This window comes from Pseudorca crassidens, chromosome 14 (assembly GCF_039906515.1).
Source record: "Pseudorca crassidens isolate mPseCra1 chromosome 14, mPseCra1.hap1, whole genome shotgun sequence".
Classification (NCBI taxonomy): domain Eukaryota; kingdom Metazoa; phylum Chordata; class Mammalia; order Artiodactyla; family Delphinidae; genus Pseudorca; species Pseudorca crassidens.
In genome coordinates, this window is record NC_090309.1 from 69,265,620 (window position 1) to 69,286,754 (window position 21,135).

Genomic DNA, 21,135 nt, shown 5'->3' on the forward strand with positions numbered 1-21,135 from the left:
GCCAGGTTTTCACTCAGCACCCTTCTGCCAAGCCCACCCTCCCTGCCTGCACTGCTCTTTCATGAAGTGAGGGATGTAAAACACAACCAAATGCAAACCTGTGTTTCCCTGCCGGCCTGGCCCTCAGAGCTGCCCTGACTCCTAGAAACAGCACCCTGATTATCATTCATTATTTCTACTTCTTAGTATTAAAGCTCTTTTAATATGGCATTGGAGACCACTGGGGAGTTTTAAATTTCATGTCAAATCAGAATTTATGGGCCAGTTCTGAAATGTTACCTCTGGGCTCAATAATTGCAATTCCCTTTTAATCGCTCTCTTAGACACCTCTGTTAAAAGACTTCAGTTATTTGCACACAGTGGCCCCCGGGACTGGGCCAATCTGAATACTCAATTTGTGTCACCCTCTTTTGGAATCTTGCATATGAGGCTTTAGCCATGGGCCCAGTTTGAGGATACCAGGTCTAACAAACAGTCCCACCAAGGAACCTGGGAGGGTTCTTAGGAATCTCCCCTCACAGGGAGTTGGAAGTTCAGGGATCGTACCTCCATCTACCCCTCCCCCTCCACTCCCCAATAGGAAGCAAGAAATGAATGCGTCAGGATGTGCATGTTCCACCATGCTTGTTGTGAAAGCTGTACAATTCTGGAAACATGCAAATGATGTTGGGAATTTTTCCATGGGAAATAGCTTAAAGGAATATGATTTGAGGATTCAGGTGGGAGGGTCAGGGAGGGGAGAGATCCTTTAACTGAGCCCTAGGGAGCCCTGTGATGTTTGGGGGAAAGTGAAAGCAGGTGTTATCTGAGGGGTTGTACAGTATTGGAAAGGGACCCCCATCACCAAGGACAGAAAGAGGATACAGGAGCAGCAACAGCCTGTGAAGGGCAACCATGTCACAGAGAAGAGAGAAGAGCTGGAGTGACAGCAAGCTCTTACCCTCTTCCCAAACATCCAGCTGGACCAGGGTGTAGTGAAGGGGCTAAGACACAATGCTGGGGGCAGGAGTAGCTAAAGGAGCTACCTCTGAGGTGTCACTAGTGCTTTATATCTGGTGACAGCAATCTGTATGGGAGAAATGCACCGCTCTGTATCCAGAGTCACCAGTTGCTGAAAGAAGGTTTAATTGTGGGGCCAAAAACATTTGCTTCTGTTTGACAGTGGGCTGGGTGGGGGACAGAGCTCAGACTGGGAAAAGGGGAATTCACCAAAGAGGCTTGGGAGGAAAAGAGAAAACCCAGGACTCAGGGCCTCATACACTGATGCTTCAAGTCCTGACCTTGCGTGAAGGCAGCCAGGAGGGAATGAGACTCCTCGACCTTGGCGAGGAGGTACCCCAGGCCCTCTGTCATCAGCCCTTTACAGCCTACGGAGGGATTTTCTGCACTGGCTGGCGCAACCTGTGAGAAGACAATTAGTGGCCTGGTCCAAAGCACGAAGAGCCTTCATCACTCAAGAGTATTGATCTAACAAGGCAATGGACTAAGGGGCATCTCCAAACAGAGTGTAGTCACCCCATGGGCAAAATGATTCATTGGGGGTACTATTAACATAGCAACTTATATGTATTACTCATCTAAAAATAAGATATTAAATTCTACTAATATTTGATATCAGATTGACAGGGGTATGTGTGCATGCTCTAAAGACTTTTATAATAACGGAAAATAAGTAATAAGATCTTTTAAATTAGATGATGTACTTGATACTAAAGGATACAGTGACATATAATTTAATTCAATACGGGACTTTAGCCCCTGGTCCACCCAAGGCACCTGCCCACAAAACACAAACAGAGCCAAGTCATAGGTGAGGACTAAAGGACCCCAGTTACCTTTACTCAGTTCAGTAAGAGGCAACGAGGATTAGGTGTCAGATACTGGCCCTAAGTTTCTAGCGTCTGTGATCTTTTTCTATTTAAAAAACTGAGTTCCATTTCCTTCTGCTTTTCATGCCTCAATTTTCTCATCTGTAAAATGGGAAGAGTTATATATTATCCCTGTCCCGTAAGAACTGATATTTATTTTCATCCATGTAAAAATGCCAGGGAAAGAGGAGGCTCCCAACTCAGATTTTTCCCAGGCCCCTCCCTACACACATGCTTTTCATGCCCCCGCCAAGGGATGGCTCTAGAAACAGAACATCATTAGCGAGGCTCCACATGTACCAATGTCAGGCAGACATCATGGCAGCCAATCCCCACACGCCGAGGCCCTTCCTGTTTCTGGAGTCTTCAGGGGATGGAGAAGAGAGCACCAGCCTGAGAATCACAAGACCAAGCCCTGGCACTTCCTATCTAGTCCTCTGAGGAAGCCCTGTAACCCTTTATTCCACTCTACCTGGCTGTGGGACAGAGGATAAGAGCACCTGTGTTCTTGTCCCCCAGGGGGGCTGTAAGAATCAGGTGAGAGGGTGTGTGTGGAAACATGGAGCCACTCAGATGGGAGCCAGTGTGCTGAGGCAGTGGTCCCATGGCTGTCCCAAGAAGCACTCACCCTGTGAACCTGAGGATTCTGGCCTGGGGGTCCATCTTCACCCTGAGCCCATCTCTGGTCTAGATCTCCTGATACATGCAGTAAGTTCTGTGCTCTGCACGCAGTGGGCCCTCAAGAAACTATCTCAGCCATCTCTGGGATACCTCTCAGCTCTGAAGATGTGGGATCTCTGAGTGTCTGAGGCCAGCCTCCCCATCTCCTACAGCAGCCCAGGCTACATCCTGTTTCTGTGGGAAGCCAAGGCATAGAGAGACATCCACGGACTTCAAGTTTGACAGGCCAGAGTTTGAATCTCAGCTTATGAAATGTTGCTTACGAAATCGAGAGCAAGATAATTCGCCTGCTGGAATCTCAGTTTCCTCATCTGTACAATGGGGCACGAACTCCTACCTCTCACAGCCCCTAAGAGGATTAAATGAGATGACTGTGTAGAGTTCCTTTTTATCCAAGAGTGGTCAGTATTATAAAAGTTATAACAATCAAATAACAATATAGCAAGTATTACCATCATTGCTGGATGTCACCACTGGCGGGTTTCCAAAGGCAGAGATGCTAGCAGAACACAGATTCCCTTCCACATCCTTCAGGGTCCACCGACAGCAGCACCTGCTACCCAGCCCCTGCTCTGTGAGCATGAAGAGCCAGAGATGAGTGTCTGCCACCTGCTCGGTGCAGAGGCAACCAGCCCCTAGAATCAAAGGCTCAGGGCTGTTTTGAATGATGTCTCTGAACCTGCTGCAAGCCGTCAGCAGAGCTTTGGAGACACCCACAGTGCTCACACTAGCCAGGAGCTCCTTTGCCGGACTCTGCCCAGCCTTTGTCACCGTCTGCTCCTGCAGTCCTCTGTCCTTTGAGGATGCCTTAGACTGAGGAGGGGAAGAGGACTCTGCTTGCCCTCTGGGCTCCACGAGAAACATGCCAACCATTGGATAGGCTCCAGCTTCCATGGTCTATCAGTACAAGGCCTGAGCAAAAGGGTGGGTCTTACAACCTCATCCCCAGGAGTCAGTTGTTTTGACTCTGTAGGTCTCTGCTTGCCTTGGTTTTAACAAAACTGCATTTCAGCCTCACTGGTGGCTATGGTGACCTTTGTAATACAGTAGGCACTCAGGCAGCCCTTTCTAAGGCACTCTGAGAGGCATACATCCCTTGGGAGGCAGGTAAAGGAAGATGGGCTATTCCTGTCTTATAGGTGAGTATTCCCCAAGCCCTTGTTGATTAAATAGACCCCTGAAGGGGGAACAGGGAGCCTGCCCTTTCCAGAAAATTGCAGTTTCCAGTATATAGGGCCAGGGCCAATGTCAAAAGATTCTGAGTGTTCAAGGCTTTCTTATTATAAATATTCACAGTCCAAGATGAATTGAGAGGGGGGAGGAAAGCTTAACCCACGCCTAGGGATTCCTGCCCACCCCTAACCTCAGCCCACATCTTTCTGGCTCTGCTTCGCAAGTGCTCTGCTTCTAGCGCATCCTTGCAAAGCTCCAGGTCACTCTTTTGAGCTGACCCTTTCCTGTCGTGTGAGAACTGGTGATGGAAATTTCAGCCCAGAAATTGGCTCCCGGCTAAACATACCATGGGCACAATCTCAGGGCCCCTCAAGTGGTTCCATCTGCTACGTTCTGGAGAGCTCCCACATGGCTGACACAGTAGAATCCTGAAGTTCAAATTCCATTAGTTTCTTCAAGCATGGCTTAAAGGTATGAGCATCACCCAGGCGAATCTAATGGGCCCATGGCTCCTGGGTTAGTAGCCAGCACTTTCTAGTATCATTCTAAAGTGGGGCCTCCCCGAGGCGAAGGTGATATTGCTCATCTGGGAGCCTGAGGTAAATGTGTAGGAAAGTGCCCAGCGCTCTTTCTGGCCCCAAGGAAAATGGGGCTCCTCTGCGAGAAATGAACTCTTTTCCCAGCAGCCTGTGGGCTGCCTGTCCGTGGCGGGGGTCGTCACATAGAGGGGTGATGCCACGCGTCATCCATCATCAGTAAAAATTTTGTAAAGTTTGTTTCTCCACTTGCGGGGGGGATATTTTTTCTTTTCCGTTATCGTTTATCATAAAATACTGAGTATAGTTCCCTGGGCTATACAGTACGTCCTTGTTGTTTATCCATTCTGTATATAAAAGCTTACATCCGCTAACCCCAGCCTCCCAGTCCATCCCTCCCCCAACCCCCTCCCCCTGGGCAACCACAAGTCTGTCTTCTATGTCCCTGAGTCTGTTTCTGTTTCGTAGATAGGTTCATTTGTGTCATACTCTAGATTCCACATATAAGTGATACCATATGGTATTTGTCTTTCTCTTTCTGACTTACTTCACTTAGTAGGATAATCTCTAGGTCCATCTGTATTGCTGCAAATGGCATTATTTCTTTTTTATGGCTGAGTAATATTCCATTGTATATACGTACCACATCTTCTTTATCCATTCATCTGTTGATGGACATTTAAGTTGCTTCCATGTCTTGACTATTGTCAGTAGTGCTGCTACGAACACAGGGTTGCATATATCATTTTGGATTAGAATTTTGTCTGGATATATGCCCAGGAGTGGGATTGCTGGATCATATGATAATTCTATTCTTAGTTTTTTGGGGTGTTTTTTTTTGCGGTATGCCGGCTTCTCACTGTTGTGACCTCTCCCGTTGCGGAGCACAGGCTCCGGACGTGCAGGCTCAGTGGCAGTGGCTCACCGGCCTAGCCGCTCCGCGGCATGTGGGATCTTCCCAGACTGGGGCACGAACCCGTGTCCCCTGCATCGGCAGGCGGACTCTCAACCACTGTGCCACCAGGGAAACCCCTATTCTTAGTTTTTTGAGGAACCTCCATACCGTTTTCCATAGTGGCTGTATCAACCTACATTCTGGTGGGGATGATTTTGAACTATCCACTTATATTGGTTTGCTAGGGCTACCATAAGAAAGAACAAGCTATAACAAACTGGATGGCTTAAACAACAAACCTTAATTGTCTCACAGTTCCGGAAGTCCAAGCTCAGGGTGGCATCAGGGTTGCTTCCTTCTGAGGGCTGTGAGGGAGAACCTGCTCCACACCTCTCTCCTAGTTTCTGGTGGTTTGTTGGCAATCTTTGGAATTCCTTGACTTGAAGATGCATCACCCCAAACTTCTGCCTTCATCTTCATGTGGCATTCTCTGTGTGTGTGTGCCTGTCTCTGTGTCCAAATTTCTCCTTATTATAATCCCCTTATTATAAGAACATGGTCATATTGGATTAGGGCCCACTCTGATGACCTCATTTGAAATTGATTACCTTTCTAAAGACTCTATTTCCAAATAAGGTCACATTGGGAGGCACTGGGAGTTAGGACTTCAACATAGCTTTTTAGAGCAATACAATTCAACACAAAACAGCACCATTTCTAAACATCCCTTCTAGGACCAGAGTAGACCAGCCAAAAATAACAAATGTCACTTCCTTCAAGCAGCTTTTCTACAAATGTCTCAGGGAGAGTCAGGCACGTCTTGCCCTTGCTCCCCTGTACCAGTCATTCAGTCCAACCTGGAAGATGAATTCCCTAATCAATGAAGAACAGCCCAGTAGAGAAAACATAGAAAAGGGATGCTGGGTACAGGGAACCCCCTGAGCACATGCACAGGGGCAGGAAAGAGCCCTGCCATATACGGGGAACCAGAGGCGGGTCTTGAGGGCAATGGAGAGCATGGTCATGCTTGAGTTTTAAAGAAATTATTCCAGACACAATGTATAGAACAGAACCCTTCTGTGTCTACAGAGTAGAGGAGAATAGTTCAGGCCTCAGTCCTTCTCTGCCACGTGACAGGATTGAACATGGTGATTTCCAAGGTTTCCAAGATTCATGCCAGATTTACATCTTTCAACCCCACAATAACGTCATCTACTATACCTGCCACAGTACAGTTTAGGCTCTAGCAGGGCCACTGAGCCTCTCTGTGCCAGGGGCTCGGGATATGGTCCATCAATGCCTCTGGCAGTTGCCTCCATGCCCCTGGATGGCCACCCAGCAAAGGGGCAGTACAGGAGCAGTGTGTGAAATGGGGACAAACCTGTGGGCTGTCCCGGCCCCGCCCAGCCAGGACCCTCCATCCTTTTCCAGCTGACCACTATCCCAGCCCCAGAATTTGCTTACAGCGCCACAGTTTATGGCCAGGTCTACCCTACCGTATACGGTTTCAGTACAGTGGCCTGACTTGGCCAGAGATTTATGACTGAAATGGAGCCTCCTCTGGGCTTGGGCATCAGCATTTTGCTTGGCACAGAGGCTTGAGTTCACACTGAATGAATCAATACATTAACGCATTAAATGGCATTTAGGCTGGTTCTCTAGGGAGCGAGATGGGAGACTGGATCTCATTTGAGCACAGGCCAGGAGGACAGCTTGCCTGGGCTCAATTCCTGGGCCTTGAGGCGGGGACACAGGTTTAAAGCTCCAACCCCTGCCCCATTCAGGACTCAGGGCTCAAGCTGGAGGCAGACTGGGCCAAAGGAGGGATCCTCCAGAAAATGGCCACATTTCAGGTTTCAGTGTTTTCTTCATCTTCTTTATCTGGCTCTGCGGAGGATGTATTTTAAAAAAACAAAAACAAAAGAACTAACTGCATCGAGTTGGCTTGAAAAAAATGATTGTATTTGAAAAGAACAGGTGGTGCTAAAATTTTATTGGAAGGAAGAGAAAGTTAGGAAAACAGATTCCAGACTCCCCCTGGCTGCTGATGGGTGATGTGCCCAAATCCCCATACAGAAGAAGTTCCATGGGCGAAATGATCACCTGAGCCTCTACTCAGAGAAAAGCCACCACCCACCCTGCCAGAGAGACTGAAGAGTCTGTGGAATGGGGAACCCCTCTGGGATCCCCTCCTGTGCTCTCTTCTGTAATTTTAAATGATTCCTGGAATGCTGGTACCAACCAAACTCTCTCCCTTCTCACTTCCCCGGCCCAGAATCCCGCTGGTCCCTCCACACAGCCCCCGATGGGGGAGGCTCATGGGATGCTGGAGGAGATAGTGACTGGCATGGGACCTAATCCAAAATTCAGAGAAATCAAAGGGGGCCTCAGGGCTCTCAGGCTCACTACTTCTGACTCGAAGAAGTTTTCTCTCACTTGATTTTTTGCCTAAGTAATCAGTGTTCCCTCCTTTAAAAAAAAGAAAACCGCTAGTGAATCCTCTGTGTATTTTTTTTTAATCTTATGTATTTATTTATTTTAGCTGCATTGGGTCTTTGTTGCTGCACGTGGGTTTTCTCTAGTTGCGGTGAGCGGGGGCTACTCCTCGTTGCAGTGTGCGGGCTTCTCACTGTGGTGGCTTCTCTTATTGCAGTGCACAGACTCTAGGCACGCAGGCTTCAGTAGTTGTGGCACTCGGGCTCAGTAGTTGTGGCTTGCAGGCTCTAGAGCGCAGGTTCAGTAGTTGTGGCGCACGGGCTTAGTTGCTCCGCGGCATGTGGGATCTTTCCAGACCAGGGCTCGAACCCGTGTCTCCTGCATTGGCAGGCGGATTGTTAACCACTGAGCCACCAGGGAAGCCCTCTAGGTATTTTTAAATACAAACTAGAGCAAAGAAATGTTCTTGGACAATAAGCTTAAAACCAATAGTTGCTTGAGAATCAACTTACACCCTTAAACATTTTATTTTAATTTGCAATTTCTAAGCATATGCTAATTCACCAGTCTCTTGCTGTAGGGCCAAGGCCTTTGCTTCCAGTGTGGCCCTGTTGATTGAGAGTTTTGCATTGTCTTTCCATGTAAGTCACATTCATGACACCATGACACCACAGCCACGATTTTCAGTTTCAATTTCTCTAAGATGGAAATAATTTTAGAACACTCGTGAACCAATCTGAAGGTTTTGGGATTTTTAAGGTTTTTTTCCCTTGATCTCTTCTGTTGCCCCATTCACATCTAGTTAAACAGCAATTATTTTTAGTGACTTACCTCTACTAGTCTTCACAAAGTAATTCCAATTTTTCTTGCTCACATTGTATCAACTTAATGAGTACAATTGGCATAAACAGAATTGGGAATAGCTAAATTAGCTCAGGTGATAGGGGTGGAAAGTATAGGAGCACTAGAGAGTAACCTTGAACATTCAGTAACCTTAAACATTCAGAGCAAGTGTGTTCCACTGAAAATAGAATGTAGAGATTATGCTAATCCAGGAAGCAAATTGGTCACCAGGAGGTCATTTAAGAACATTTCTTCTACTAACATTTTTTCTTATAACTGTGGCTATAATCAGTCTACTCCCCTCCACCCCACCCCCAGTGGTTTAGGGGTGAGGTCTGCAGAGGTCGACTCTCAGTCTCCTCTTCGTGGCCTGGTATATAGAATGTAGGAAAAAACTCTCAGCCAGGGACCGGGGTGGATATCTGCCTCCCTCCCACAAACCCATGTATTCCAACCTGGTTATGATGATGTGGAACTAGAGGAGAGAAGGAATAAGACAGCCTGGGGCCTCACTGGGAGAAGCCAAAATATTTCTTGGAGAAGGCCTTTTCTGAGCACTGCTACTCTTCAAATACTAGCCACCCCCAACCCACTAGAAAGCTCTTCTATAAAACTAGCTATTTACATTTAACATAAATTTACACCCATGTGCAATATAGTAGAAAGTGCAACAGTTTTGAAGATAAATCGTCTTCGGTTCATATTGCCTCTTACCATTTACTACATGGGCAAGGTTATAAGTTCTCTGAGCCTCAATTTTCTCTCTTATAAAATAAGGATGACAATATCTGTTTCATGCATTTATTGTGAAAATTAAATGAGATAAAGTAAGATAGCTGCCTTAAATCCTTTCTGGAATGAATAAACACACACACACAAATAAATGAAATGTATATCGAGTGCCGGGCACAATGTTCCCTGGGGTATCTGCATTTGTGCATTTGTCTCTTCAGCTCCCCATGGGAGACTGGAAGGAATCCCAAAAGTTTTGGTGTTCTGGGGTGGGAGGCTCTCCCCAAATCCCTGAAATCCTGTCACACATGGTCAGTCTCCTGTTTCACCTTCTTGTAAAGTCATTCCTTGTAAGGTCATCCGCCGTAGTGGGTGTAGGAGAGAAAAGAAACACTAGCATAATAATAACAGTATTAGCTAATGCATATTAATAACAGTATTAGCTAATGCTTACTGAGTGTCAGCTAAGTACTGTACATGTCTTAACCCACATGGTCTTCACCACACCCCTATAAGGCTCTATTATTATCCCCACTTCTTAATGGTGGAACTGGGCACAGAGAGGTTAGGTAGGTAGCTGGCCAGAGGTCACAGCCAGTAAGAGGCAGAATTTAGATTATAAAACTGGAAGTCTGCCTCCAAAGTTTCCACTCTTAATTAATATATTTCTCCTGAAGGAAGGAAAGAAAAAGGGAAGGGAGGGAGTGAAGGAGGAAGGAAGGAAGGAAGGAAGGAAGGAAGGAAGGAAGGAAGGAAGGAGGGAGGGAAGGAGGGAAGGAAAGAAGGAGGGAAAGAAGGAAGGGAGGATGGAGGGAAGGAGGGAGGGAGGGAGGAGGTAAAATTAGAAGAAGCTAAAGAGAGACCAGGAAAAAGAGCCCAAACCATTCAATTTTGTTCTTTGCTCAAAAGCATGGCAGAAGAGTTCGGGGAAACGCAGTCTGGGAACAGTGTCTTGGCCCCCGCCTCAGGAAGGCTGGGCCACCTCCTGGATGCCTGTCACCCATACGGTATCTCTGATAGAAATCAAAACTGCTTTCCAGCCGCCAGTGCTGAGGTCGCAGTAGAGTCCACTGTGGCCCCAGGGAGCCCAACCCTGTCTCAGCACCCCTCTGCTCCCACAACTCCCCTCCAGCAGAGCCAGAGGCCACCCTCAGCCTCAGGGCAGCTCTTTTCCACCTCAGGCTCGTGGGAACCACATCCTGAATCAACCTGAAACCTAGCTTCCATCCAGATCCAATCCTCTCCAGGACACATGCATCTAACTTCTGGGAAATTTTGAAGGACAAGGAATAACAAAGCCAGGGCTACTTGGGTAAAAGACCCCACACCACAGGCCAAGTGTTATTATTATTACAGAAACTTCACTAGACAAAGGACTCTCCAGTAAAATTTACATTGATCTGGCATTTTTCACTCCTGCTCTCTCCCATAAAAATGCTTTCAAAGCAGGCTGGTTTAATGGAAACAATAAAAAGTAGTGCTGAAAGGTTTATATTTGCTGCAGAACTACTACAAGGTCTGTTTTTAAAAAACCTTGAAAGTTATGTGTGTTTTTTTCCTTTAGGATGAGATTAGGGAGAGAAGTGCAATTGAGTTTTTTTTTTTTTAATTGATCTAGACAAGCTCCCACAGGCCCAATTCCTTATTTCTAATGAATCTTCACACGGACGTCCGGCCACTTGTCAAGAGAGAGTCTTAGCAAAGGGACATGTGGAGTGATGTCAGCTGTGAGGCCTGAGTCTTGACAGTGTTACGCTCGGTAGTAATAATAATCATATGACTGAGCTCTGTGTGAAAAAGACGTTGCTGGCTGTCTAATTTGTGTGGTTTCCATCATCCTCAACTTAACCCATGAGCTTGGCTATCCCAGCATGGGGTTAGTCGCCACCTGAATGACTTGGCTGTTGTAGCCACTACAGAACGTGAGAGTGACCACATCTTTTAGCTTCAGATCCCCAACCGTGTTCACCAGGGCCAGAAGTTGAAACAAAGGCTCAGGAGGACATGGTTTCTAACCTTAAGAAGCTTAAAAGAGACAGTTTAAGGGGGTGTTCAAAGGGACTATGGAGTCACATGATGCTGGGTTTAAAATTCAGCAAGAAGAGCAGAGCATACAGTAGGCCGTCAATGTTAACTGTTGCTGTTGATCACATTATTAGTGCTGTTATTATTATCACTGGAATTGTTGCTCTTGTTAATATTCATATTGCTAAAGATGGCAGTGTGGGAATATGTGGAGTTAGCGTCTCCCCACAACTAGGGTTCCTGCGGCCGCTGGTCAGGAACGCTGACACCCAAGGAGATGGGAGGAACCCCAGAGTGAACCAGTAGCATGTAGGGGGACTGAGGCGGGTGGAGAAGTGGAGGCCAGACAGGATCAGCGCCCCTGAGGCTGGAGAGATCAGGAGAGGCAGGCGGGAGGGACTCTCCGGGAAAAGCAAGAGAGGAGCAGAGGGCGATCGCCTGACCCACTGGGGCCCTGGGAGCCTGCTGAGCTCCCAGGCCAGTACCCTGCCCTACAAACCCCCTCCAGGCCACGTGGGTCTTTGCGGGCATAGGAAGGAGGCTGAGGGGAGAACAGGAGAGGCAGGCAGGAGGGGGCCGTCAGAGACCTTTCTCTGATGGAGTCTCTTACTGCTTCGCAGCTGAGCTGTGGTTTGTCACGTCTCACTGTCTTTTGTGTACATGGTTCTCACTCTGCCCGTCATACTTTCCCTATCTCTCTGGGCAGTATTTGACTTCTGCCTGAGGTTTGAGTCATTCTTTACCTCCTTACTCACATCCTGTTTCTCCATGAAAACCTCCGCGATGACCCCGCTCACTTCGATCTCCTCGTTCTCTAATTTCGTATACACTCTGATCCGTACCAGCCTGTTGCTATTTGTTATCTTGGGTTTTGTCCTCTGATTGCTTTATTTGGGCAGATCTTCTATTCTGTTAGAAAAATCTTCAACTTTAAATGGACTGTGAGAGCATTTTGTACTTTCGTATTCACTGTAGCACATGGCACAGAATAGGTGCTTAATAAATACTTGCTAACTCATCAGTAACAGAAACAGAAAGGCACTCTACCACGACTAAAGGATTTTGTCTACAAATTTGGTTGGGCTTTCTGCTCTGTTCCACTGGCCTATTTGAATATCCCTGTGTTAGTACTGCACTTCATAATTACTATAGTTTTTTTTTTTTTCTTTTCTTTTTTTTTTTTTTTTTGCGGTACGTGGGCCTCTCACGGTTGTGGTCTCTCCCGTTGCGGAGCACAGACTCCGGACGCGCAGACTCAACAGCCATGGCTCACAGGCCCAGCCGCTCCGCGGCATGTGGGATCTTCCCGGACCAGGGACGAACCCGTGTCCCCAGCATCGGCAGGCAGACTCTCAACCACTGCGCCACCAGGGAAGCCCTATAGTTTTTTAAAAAAATAAATCTTGATATCTAGAGGAAAGCCTCCTATCTTTTTCTTGAACAGTGTCCTGCCTGTTTGGCCCTTATACATTCAAACTTCCTTATAAATTTTAGAATAAGTTGTTAAGTTTCTTTAAAAAAAATCTGTTGCAAGAGGGATGGGGGGCTGGGCGAAGTAGGTGAAGGGGATTAAGAGGCACAAACTTGTAGTTAAGAAATAAGTCACGGGGATGGAACCTACAGCATAGGGAACATGGTCGGTAATGTTGTAATAACTTTGTAGTGACAGAGGTAACTAGACTTATTGTGGTGATCAATTCATAATGTATATAAATGTCGAATCACTATGTTGTACACCTGAAGCTAGTATAATATTTATGTCAACTGCACTTCAATTAGAAAAATAAAAAGGAAAAATAAATAAATAAGGTGATAAATATATCTCCAGGGCAAGAAAATATTATTTTGCAAGTACAAACTGGAATTATATCTCAAAAAAGTACTTGTCACAAAATTAAAGCTTTTTTTGCTCCTTAATAGAAAGTTAACTTTTAGACAGATAAATTAACAAATTATGTTAATGTTATTTTTAGTGTCAAAAAATAAAAAATATCCATTGAAGTTTTAGTTGGTGTTACATATAAACCTTAAATCAGTTTGAGAACTGACATCTTTACAATATTCAGTCTTTTAATCGTAAGCTTGGGCTATTGCTTTATTTAATTGGGTCCTTTAAAAATATCTCAATAAAAGTTTATGATTTTCTCTACAGATATTTTGTACTTGTTTTGTTAGGTCTATTCCTAGGTACTTTAGACTTTTTGATGCTCTTGTAAGTGGTATCCTTTTAACTTGAAACCCAGAAGTACACAGCAGAGATGGAAAGAAAGCTCAAAGAGAAGCCCTCTATTTGTGGTCTGAGGAGCAGGAAAGGGGTCTCCTGCTACACAGAAAGTGGAGGAAGTCCCTGTTTTCTTTTGTGATTGCTCTTTTTTACGTCTTTGGTTCTTTCCCACCGCAGTCCCTAGGCAGTCCTGCATGTTGTAATAGCAGCAAGGGATGGCCACGCACCTAAAACCCCAAGGGAGGGGAACCCTTGTTTCTGGCCAGAGAAACTGTGGTCCCAGGAACAGGGATGGAATCCCCATTAGTTTTTCTTCTTTTTTCTTACTGCTTGGCCCCATAGGCAGAGTCAATCTCAAAAGGTTATATGACGGGGCTCCCCTGGTAGCGCAGTGGTTAAGAATCCGCCTGCCAATGCAGGAGACACGGGTTTGAGCCCTGGTTGGGGAAGATCCCACATGCCGCGGAGCAACTAAGCAACTAAGCCACAGCTACTGAGCCTGCATGCCACAACTACTGAAGCCCGTGTGCCTAGAGCCCGTGCTCCACAACAAGAGAAGCCACCACAGTGAGAAGCCTGCACACTGCAACCAAGCGTAGCCCCCGCTCGCTGCAACTAGAGAAAGCCCACGTGCACCAACAAAGACCCAACGAAGCCAAAAATAAAAATAAAACAAACAAACAAACAAACAAGAAGGTTATATGACAGAGCAGGGAAATTAAAGCCTAGGCATTCTACCCAGAGTATCAGGAAGGGGTGCCTCTGGGAGCAGGAAAGTGTCAAGGAGACCGTGGTGAGGAAGGAGCTCAAGAAAGTGATCTCAGAATGGTGGGCTTACTGCCAGGTTGTGTGTGCATGCGTCTGACCACGGGCTTCGGTCTCCTGCACAGACCACTGCCCAGGTCTCAGACTGACTACTGGGTGGCTCAGCACACGAGACAGATCCCAAATAGGCTTTGGCAACTGAACTGACGTTGGAGCCACAGTCACAGAAGATGGGTAGGAACTGCCAGCCTGAAACTAACCGCCTGCTGACTGTCGAATGCCTGCTAAAACAGAACAGAGCAAAACAGTCAGCACTCTCCATGGAATTTAAGCAAGACCCAAAGTCCTGTAAAATCATGTTCATACTGTACAGGATACAGTCCAAGATTGCTCCAGATATGAAAAGCCAGGAAAATCTCACCAACTCTCAAGGAAAAGGACGATCAAAAGATGCCAACCCAGATTATACAGACGTTTATCAGATAAAGATTTTAAAGAATATATTATAAGCCTCTAAGAATTAAGGGTGAACCCTCTTGAGACAAATGGAAAATTTCAGCAGAGACATGAAGGTATAAAAAAAGAACCAATAATTCATATACACACGCACACACACACACGAGTACAAGTAAAACTGAGGTAATCTAAGATTGGTGGATTGTAGCAATGTCGGGATCCTGGTTGTGCTTTTATGCTATAGTTTTGTAAAATGTCACCTTTGGGGAAAACGGTAAAGTGTACATGAGATCTCCCGATACTGTTTTTTACAACTGCATATGAATTTCCAGTTATCTCAAAATTTTCAAATAAAAGGAAAGACTCAAACGGATATTTAGGACTGAAAAATATAACTGAAAATAAGAAATTACTCTGTGAGTTGACTTCACAAAGTCTCTCTCCCCCACCCCCAACCCAGTTTCTGCTGTTGTGGTTCTGGCCCTCACTCCTGGCCTCTGCTTCCAGTCTCTCCTCCTCTGGTTCCTTCTAAACTTTGCTGTCGGGGTAATGTTATTCACCTGTGACTGTTCATGCCAGTCCTCCTTTCCAAAGCCCATCAGAGGCTCATTCCCTACTGAAGAGCTCCGGTTCCTTTGCCAGCACCGTTACCCTCTAAGATTTTACTGTGGCCCATCTATCCAGGTTACTTCTCCTGTGTTCCCCGAAAACCCATTTTATTCCAGCCAAGCTACTCATCCTTCTCTGACCCTGTCTTTCTTTAAGTTTTTTTTTTTTCTTTTTATCCATCCGTAATGGCAACCTTCAGTTCTTTCTGATCATACCTCCAGTATTCACTGGAAGAAATCTGACGTATCTCTCAAGACCCATATTGGAATGTGATCTTCTTTTATTTTTTTTTTATTTGAGTATAATTGCTTTACAATGGTGTGTTAGTTTCTGCTTTACAACAAAATGAATCAGTTATACATATACATATGTTCCCATATCTCTTCCCTCTTGTGTCTCCCTCCCTCCCACCCTCCCTATCCCACCCCTCCAGGCGGTCACAAAGCACCGAGCTGATATCCCTGTGTTATGCGGCTGCTTCCCACTAGCTATTTACCTTACATTTGGTAGTGTATATATGTCCATGCCTCTCTCTCGCTTTGTCACAGCTTACCCTTCCCCCTCCCCATATCCTCAAGTCAATTCTCTAGTAAGTCTGTGTCTTTATTCCTGTCTTACCCCTAGGTTCTTCATGACATTTTTTTTTCTTAAATTCCATATATATGTGTTAGCATATGGTATTTGTCTCTCTGTTTATGACTTACTTCACTCTGTATGACAGACTCTAGGTCTATCCACCTCATTACAAATAGCTCAATTTTGTTTCTTTTTATGGCTGAGTAATATTCCATTGTATATATGTGCCTCATCTTCTTTATCCATTCATCCGATGATGGACACTTAGGTTGTTTCCATCTCCGGGCTATTGTAAATAGAGCTGCAATGAACATTTTGGTACATGACTCTTTTTGAATTATGGTTTTCTCAGGGTATATGCCCAGTAGTGGGATTGCTGGGTCATATGGTAGTTCTATTTGTAGTTTTTTAAGGAACCTCCATACTGTTCTGCACAGTGGCTGTACCAATTCACATTCCCACCAACAGTGCAAGAGGGTTCCCTTTTCTCCACACCCTCTCCAGCATTTGGAATGTGATCTTCTTGATGAGGCATTAATTTATCTTTATAACCATGATTATTGTCTCCTCCTTCTATGCTAGGGCTTATATCAAACATGTCCTCATATTATGGTTATTCATGTCTTTCTGCCACACCAAATTGAAAAGGTCTTCCTTTAGGGCTGGGACCATGGCTTGTTTTGTTTGCGACGCTCAGAGTGCCAAGCTCATTTCTTCACCCAGAACGCTTTGTAAGTGAGTAGAATTGGAGTGGATGCTTGATGGAATTCGAAACTGGTGTAGTCCATTAGGTTTCTTATTTACATAGTTTGGTTCTGTAGAATTGAAACAGAAGTCTTAATATTAAGTAGAGTATCATTCATGAGCCCTCTTTTAAAATCAGTTTTTTGGGGAAGTTGGGTGTAGTGAGAGTCGGGTAGTCATTCAGAGAGTACAGGGTTTCTTACTATCTGACTCTGACTTAAATGAATAATTGCTTTAATGATTTGCAGAAATTTTTACCGCAAATTTACTATCTAAATAGACAGTCTGCTACAATGAATTTGCCTGCACACACCAGTGAAATCATGAGTTGTTTGCAGGCCTTAGTAAGTGTGCAGCCGTCATAGCTGTATCAGGTTTGCTTTACACGCTAGCACTGTGCAGACACACTAAGGAGTGCATTAAGTATCAGACACTTAGATAGCTGTGTTTTAAATGCTCTATATTATTTAGAATTCCTTAGTGGATTTTTAAATAGGTGGAAAAGATACTTTAGTGATATTTGGGGAAAGTGATTGGGGTTTTCAGATGGGCTTAAGAATACATTCTTTTCTTTCCCCTTTAAATAATGAAACATTGGGGAAACACTTTCTCTGGTTGAGAAGACAATTTGATCAGAAAACATCCCAAATTTCAGGCATTCAGAGTAAACTACCTTGTTCAAAGTCATCAGGCAAATGGTGAGCAGAGCCAGAACTGGAAGTGGACAGCTCCAGAGAGACAACTGGAAGATAATGGATGGCGACAGGCCATCCACACTGTGCCTTTGGCTTCCCAAAGTCCGGATGGCCTCCCCTCACTGTCATATTGATTGACTAAAGCACCAATGCTGAGATGGCCACAAATCCCCAGCACATGGGTACAGCTGCACTTGTGTCTCTAGGAGGCTCTAGGTTAGAACATAACCTTCCCCTTTGCAAGCAGAAGTAGAGTTGCCACCAGCCAAAGAGGAAAACAGGACCCTGATGAGCTAGTTTCATGACCACTGCGATGTCAACAAAGAAAATGGAGGCAGAGAGAAAAGAGAGCTTGAGTTTTTTTTCACAGGGTTTTTGCTGTCTCTTACACAAATCTGAGCCTAGGTCTAAGCTTGCCCTTTTTCAGTCCCAACTTCCCTGGTTATAAAATCATGTTTAGCAACTACTCTGAAAGTTATTAAAGTTGCAGCAGGAAACTATGGGAGGCCAGAGAATTTCAGACAAAAGTTATTGCATCAGTAACTCAGAAACTAATCCCTAAAACAATTGACACATTTTTCCAGAGGGCTAGTGCCAATATAGAAATGGAAATCATTGTCAAGGGCCACTGTGTACCTGGAATTAAAATCCATCATTCCTCAGAGCAGAGAGCTATGATTTTGGAAGAATATGAATAGTCATGCCTTTTATCACCATATTTCCTCGAAAATAAGAGTCCTTTATTTTTCAAAAGAACAAGAAAAATTCTGCTCTCTTTGTGTTTTTCCTTAAGGACCCCTCATTTACATTTTCTTTTCAAATTTTTTTTTCTTTGACAGTCACACATTTAAACAGAAGGCCTCCTTTTCCTTATTCAATTGTACTGGTTTTATTTTGGATAGAAATCCTGTTGGTTACAGTAACAGAGAACAAACTACAACAGCAGTAATCCCTTCTACAGCATCTATTGTTGGGAAACTTAATACACTTTTTTTTTTAACATCTTTATTGGAGTATAATTGCTTTACAATGGCGTGTTAGTTTCTGCTGTATAACAAAGTGGATCAGCTATACATTTAATACACTTTTATTAAATGGCTGAGGCACTGGCTCCAGTGATCTGAATTAACTACAGAAGAGCACAGAAAGGGAACAGAAATGCCTTCTGCCTTCAGCAGAGCGCACTGCATGCCCAACAACATGGCAGGGACCGGAGACAAAAACTCCCATCCAGGAACACCCACCTGAAAGACCATAGATTGCCTTAGGCGGCGCCTTCATTACCAAAAGTTAACAGATGGAAAAGATTTAATGGGATCTTGGGAATTCCCTTGCTGTCCAGTGGCTAGGACTCTGCGCTTTCACTGCCGAGGGCCCAGTTCAATCCCTGGTGGGGGAGCTAAGATCCCGCAAGCTGTGCAGTGCGACCAAAAAAAAAAAAAAGATTTGATGGGATCCAGTGTTAACAAGCAAATAAGCAAATGGAGAAATGGGCCTTCTGATTCACTGTTGGAGGACTGACAAAATCCTCAGAGTTTTAAATGTATGTACACTTTGACCCAGGTTCTAAGAATTTGTTCTAAGTTAGTATTTACGTAAGCACACAGGGTTAGCCTCAGCATGAGAGGAAAAATCAGGAACAATGCACAAATCATTAAAAATGCAATCATTGAAATGATCATGTAATTTATATTTATTGTCTTGTGACATACTGTTGAGTGGCAAAGTGCAGTCACAGCAAGCTTATGTGTGTATGACCTTATCTGTGTAAAACTAGCTAAAAGGCTGTTCACAGAGGAGTTCACCGTGGTAGTCTCTGGATGACCTTCTGGGTGACTTTTACTTTCCTTGACCAACTTTTCTGGATTTTTAATATTTTTTATACTTGGGGTTTGGGAGGGTGCTTTAAATTTTTTTCAAACAGAAAGCTAGTCTTTCCCTAAGTTCCTTCGTACTTGTACTGCCATACCTAAGCCCAACCTAGTGGCAAAACACTATGAAACATTGTGATGAGTTCATGGGTGTATCCAAATGTGAAAATTCATCGAATTGTACACTTTTGTACATGTGATTTATTTATTGTACATCAGTTACACCTCAATAAAATTGTTTCTCTTTAAAAGGAAAGAAAATACAAAATAGTCCAGGTAATTTCCATTCTCCACACAAAATTGTCAAAATAACTATATACATAAAAAAAACCCTGAATCAATTTTGGAAAGTAAATTTGATGTTCCAATCAGTGACAGGAGGCTACTCCAAGAGGTTAACAGCCTGAGTGAGGTGTAAAAATGTTCATTTAGCTTATTCTCCGCTCTCCAGCGGCGTCAGTGTCCTTGATTATAGATAGATGCAGTGCTCAGTGTTTGACCAGCTTCCGTCTTCTTCTGTTTGAACCTTTTTGCGGAGTCCACGTCAATCTTAGGTAACTTTTACCCCAAAGCACATGCTTCAGTGCACTTTAATTTTCCTTCAGTAAATAAATAGCACTTGCTAGCTTCCCTTAAGTAGCTATACAGCAAACCTGAGGGTTCTGAGACTTTGGGATCTGATAAAATTACAAAAACCAAGCATTCTTTCCAGAGATAATAATGAATACACTGATAAATGCTTTGAAGACAATTCCCTCACTCTGCTGGCAGATTTTCTCAGACATATATATTCTTTTCCTGTAAGACTAGCTACTGAAGTAGTCCAAAGGTCTGCAGTTGCCTAAAAAGTATGACAAAAGGAACACCAATGGCTACAGTGGGTTTAAGAATTGGGTCTCTGAGTTAGCTGGACAAGAAAGAAACAAATGTGTGTGTGTTGCCGTCAGAGTCACCATCCTCAGAGTTTTAAATGTACATACGCTTTGACCCAGGTTCTAAGCATTTGTCCTAAGGCAGTATTTACATAAGCACACAGGGTTAGCCTCAGCACAGTCAGAAAGAGGAAAAAGGGTTCCACCTGTTGGTGCGGCATGAAGAATGTGGGCCAGTGCAGGGGTAGGACCTCTCTGCGGGTTAGGTCTGCTTCTCATCACCGTTTTTCTATGCTTTTCCCCTCTGCTTTCCAATGCAACCAGTTGGACTGTGCTGCAGGGAAGAATTGGGCGCCCAGAGAACCCGTTCCGAGTGGCCCTGGAGTACATCTCGAGTGGAAACCGAAGCTTGTCTGCAGTGGACTTCTTTGCCCTGAAAAACTGCAGCGAAGGTATCTGAATCTGGCTTTCCCCTCCACTCCTTGGTAGCTTGTTGTCTTAAGTGGGTCAATTACCTGCCGCCATGATTAGCTGGGAATGTGCACACTTACATAGAAATGTCTACAGTGCTTTGGGTCTGATTGTGAGTATTGTCAAGTGCTCCATAGCTCAGCTGATCAATTTTCAAAGATCAAGTATAGTATTATATCTGCTTAACTTAAAACTTTATCAAATAGAATATAGTCTTTGTTAGATAACACATTAGCTTAACTCCCCTGGCTGTCAAATACTTTCAGCTGTGGTTTTGTTTTGTTTCGTGGAAATTTTCAAATGTTCACAATTGAATAGAATAGTGCAGTGAACCGCCATGTACCCTCAACCCAGTTTCAACAGTTATCAACATTCTGCCATTTTTGTTTCACCTATAGCTCCACTCCGCTAACTTGATAATGATTAGTATTTTACTTTTCTTCCTGAGGTAAAATTTACAGCTGTGTATTTTTAATGATTTGATTTAAGCTGTCATTAAGGGACAATGTGGGAAATGGTTATATGTGAATTTTTTGCTTATTTTGTAAAAATCATTAGGGCATGGTCCACTGTGTCATTGAATTTCTTTTGCATAAGCCCTATATTGTGAATTTATTTCAAGATTTATTACCAAGAGAGGACATCTCTCTCCTGAAGAATAAT

The 21,135-nt window shown here is 44.4% G+C and overlaps 1 protein-coding gene across 1 annotated transcript in view; it reads left to right on the forward strand.

The window, feature by feature from the left end:
• The window catches only part of LOC137205550 (ALK tyrosine kinase receptor-like), a 541,956-nt gene extending 521,495 nt beyond the window's left edge, over positions 1-20,461 (forward strand). Inside the window, exon 5 of the mRNA XM_067703862.1 lies at positions 20,326-20,461. Within this exon, the coding sequence (XP_067559963.1) occupies positions 20,326-20,461 (136 nt within the window). The remainder of the gene's footprint in view (positions 1-20,325) is intronic.
• Positions 20,462-21,135: the final 674 nt, after the last annotated feature.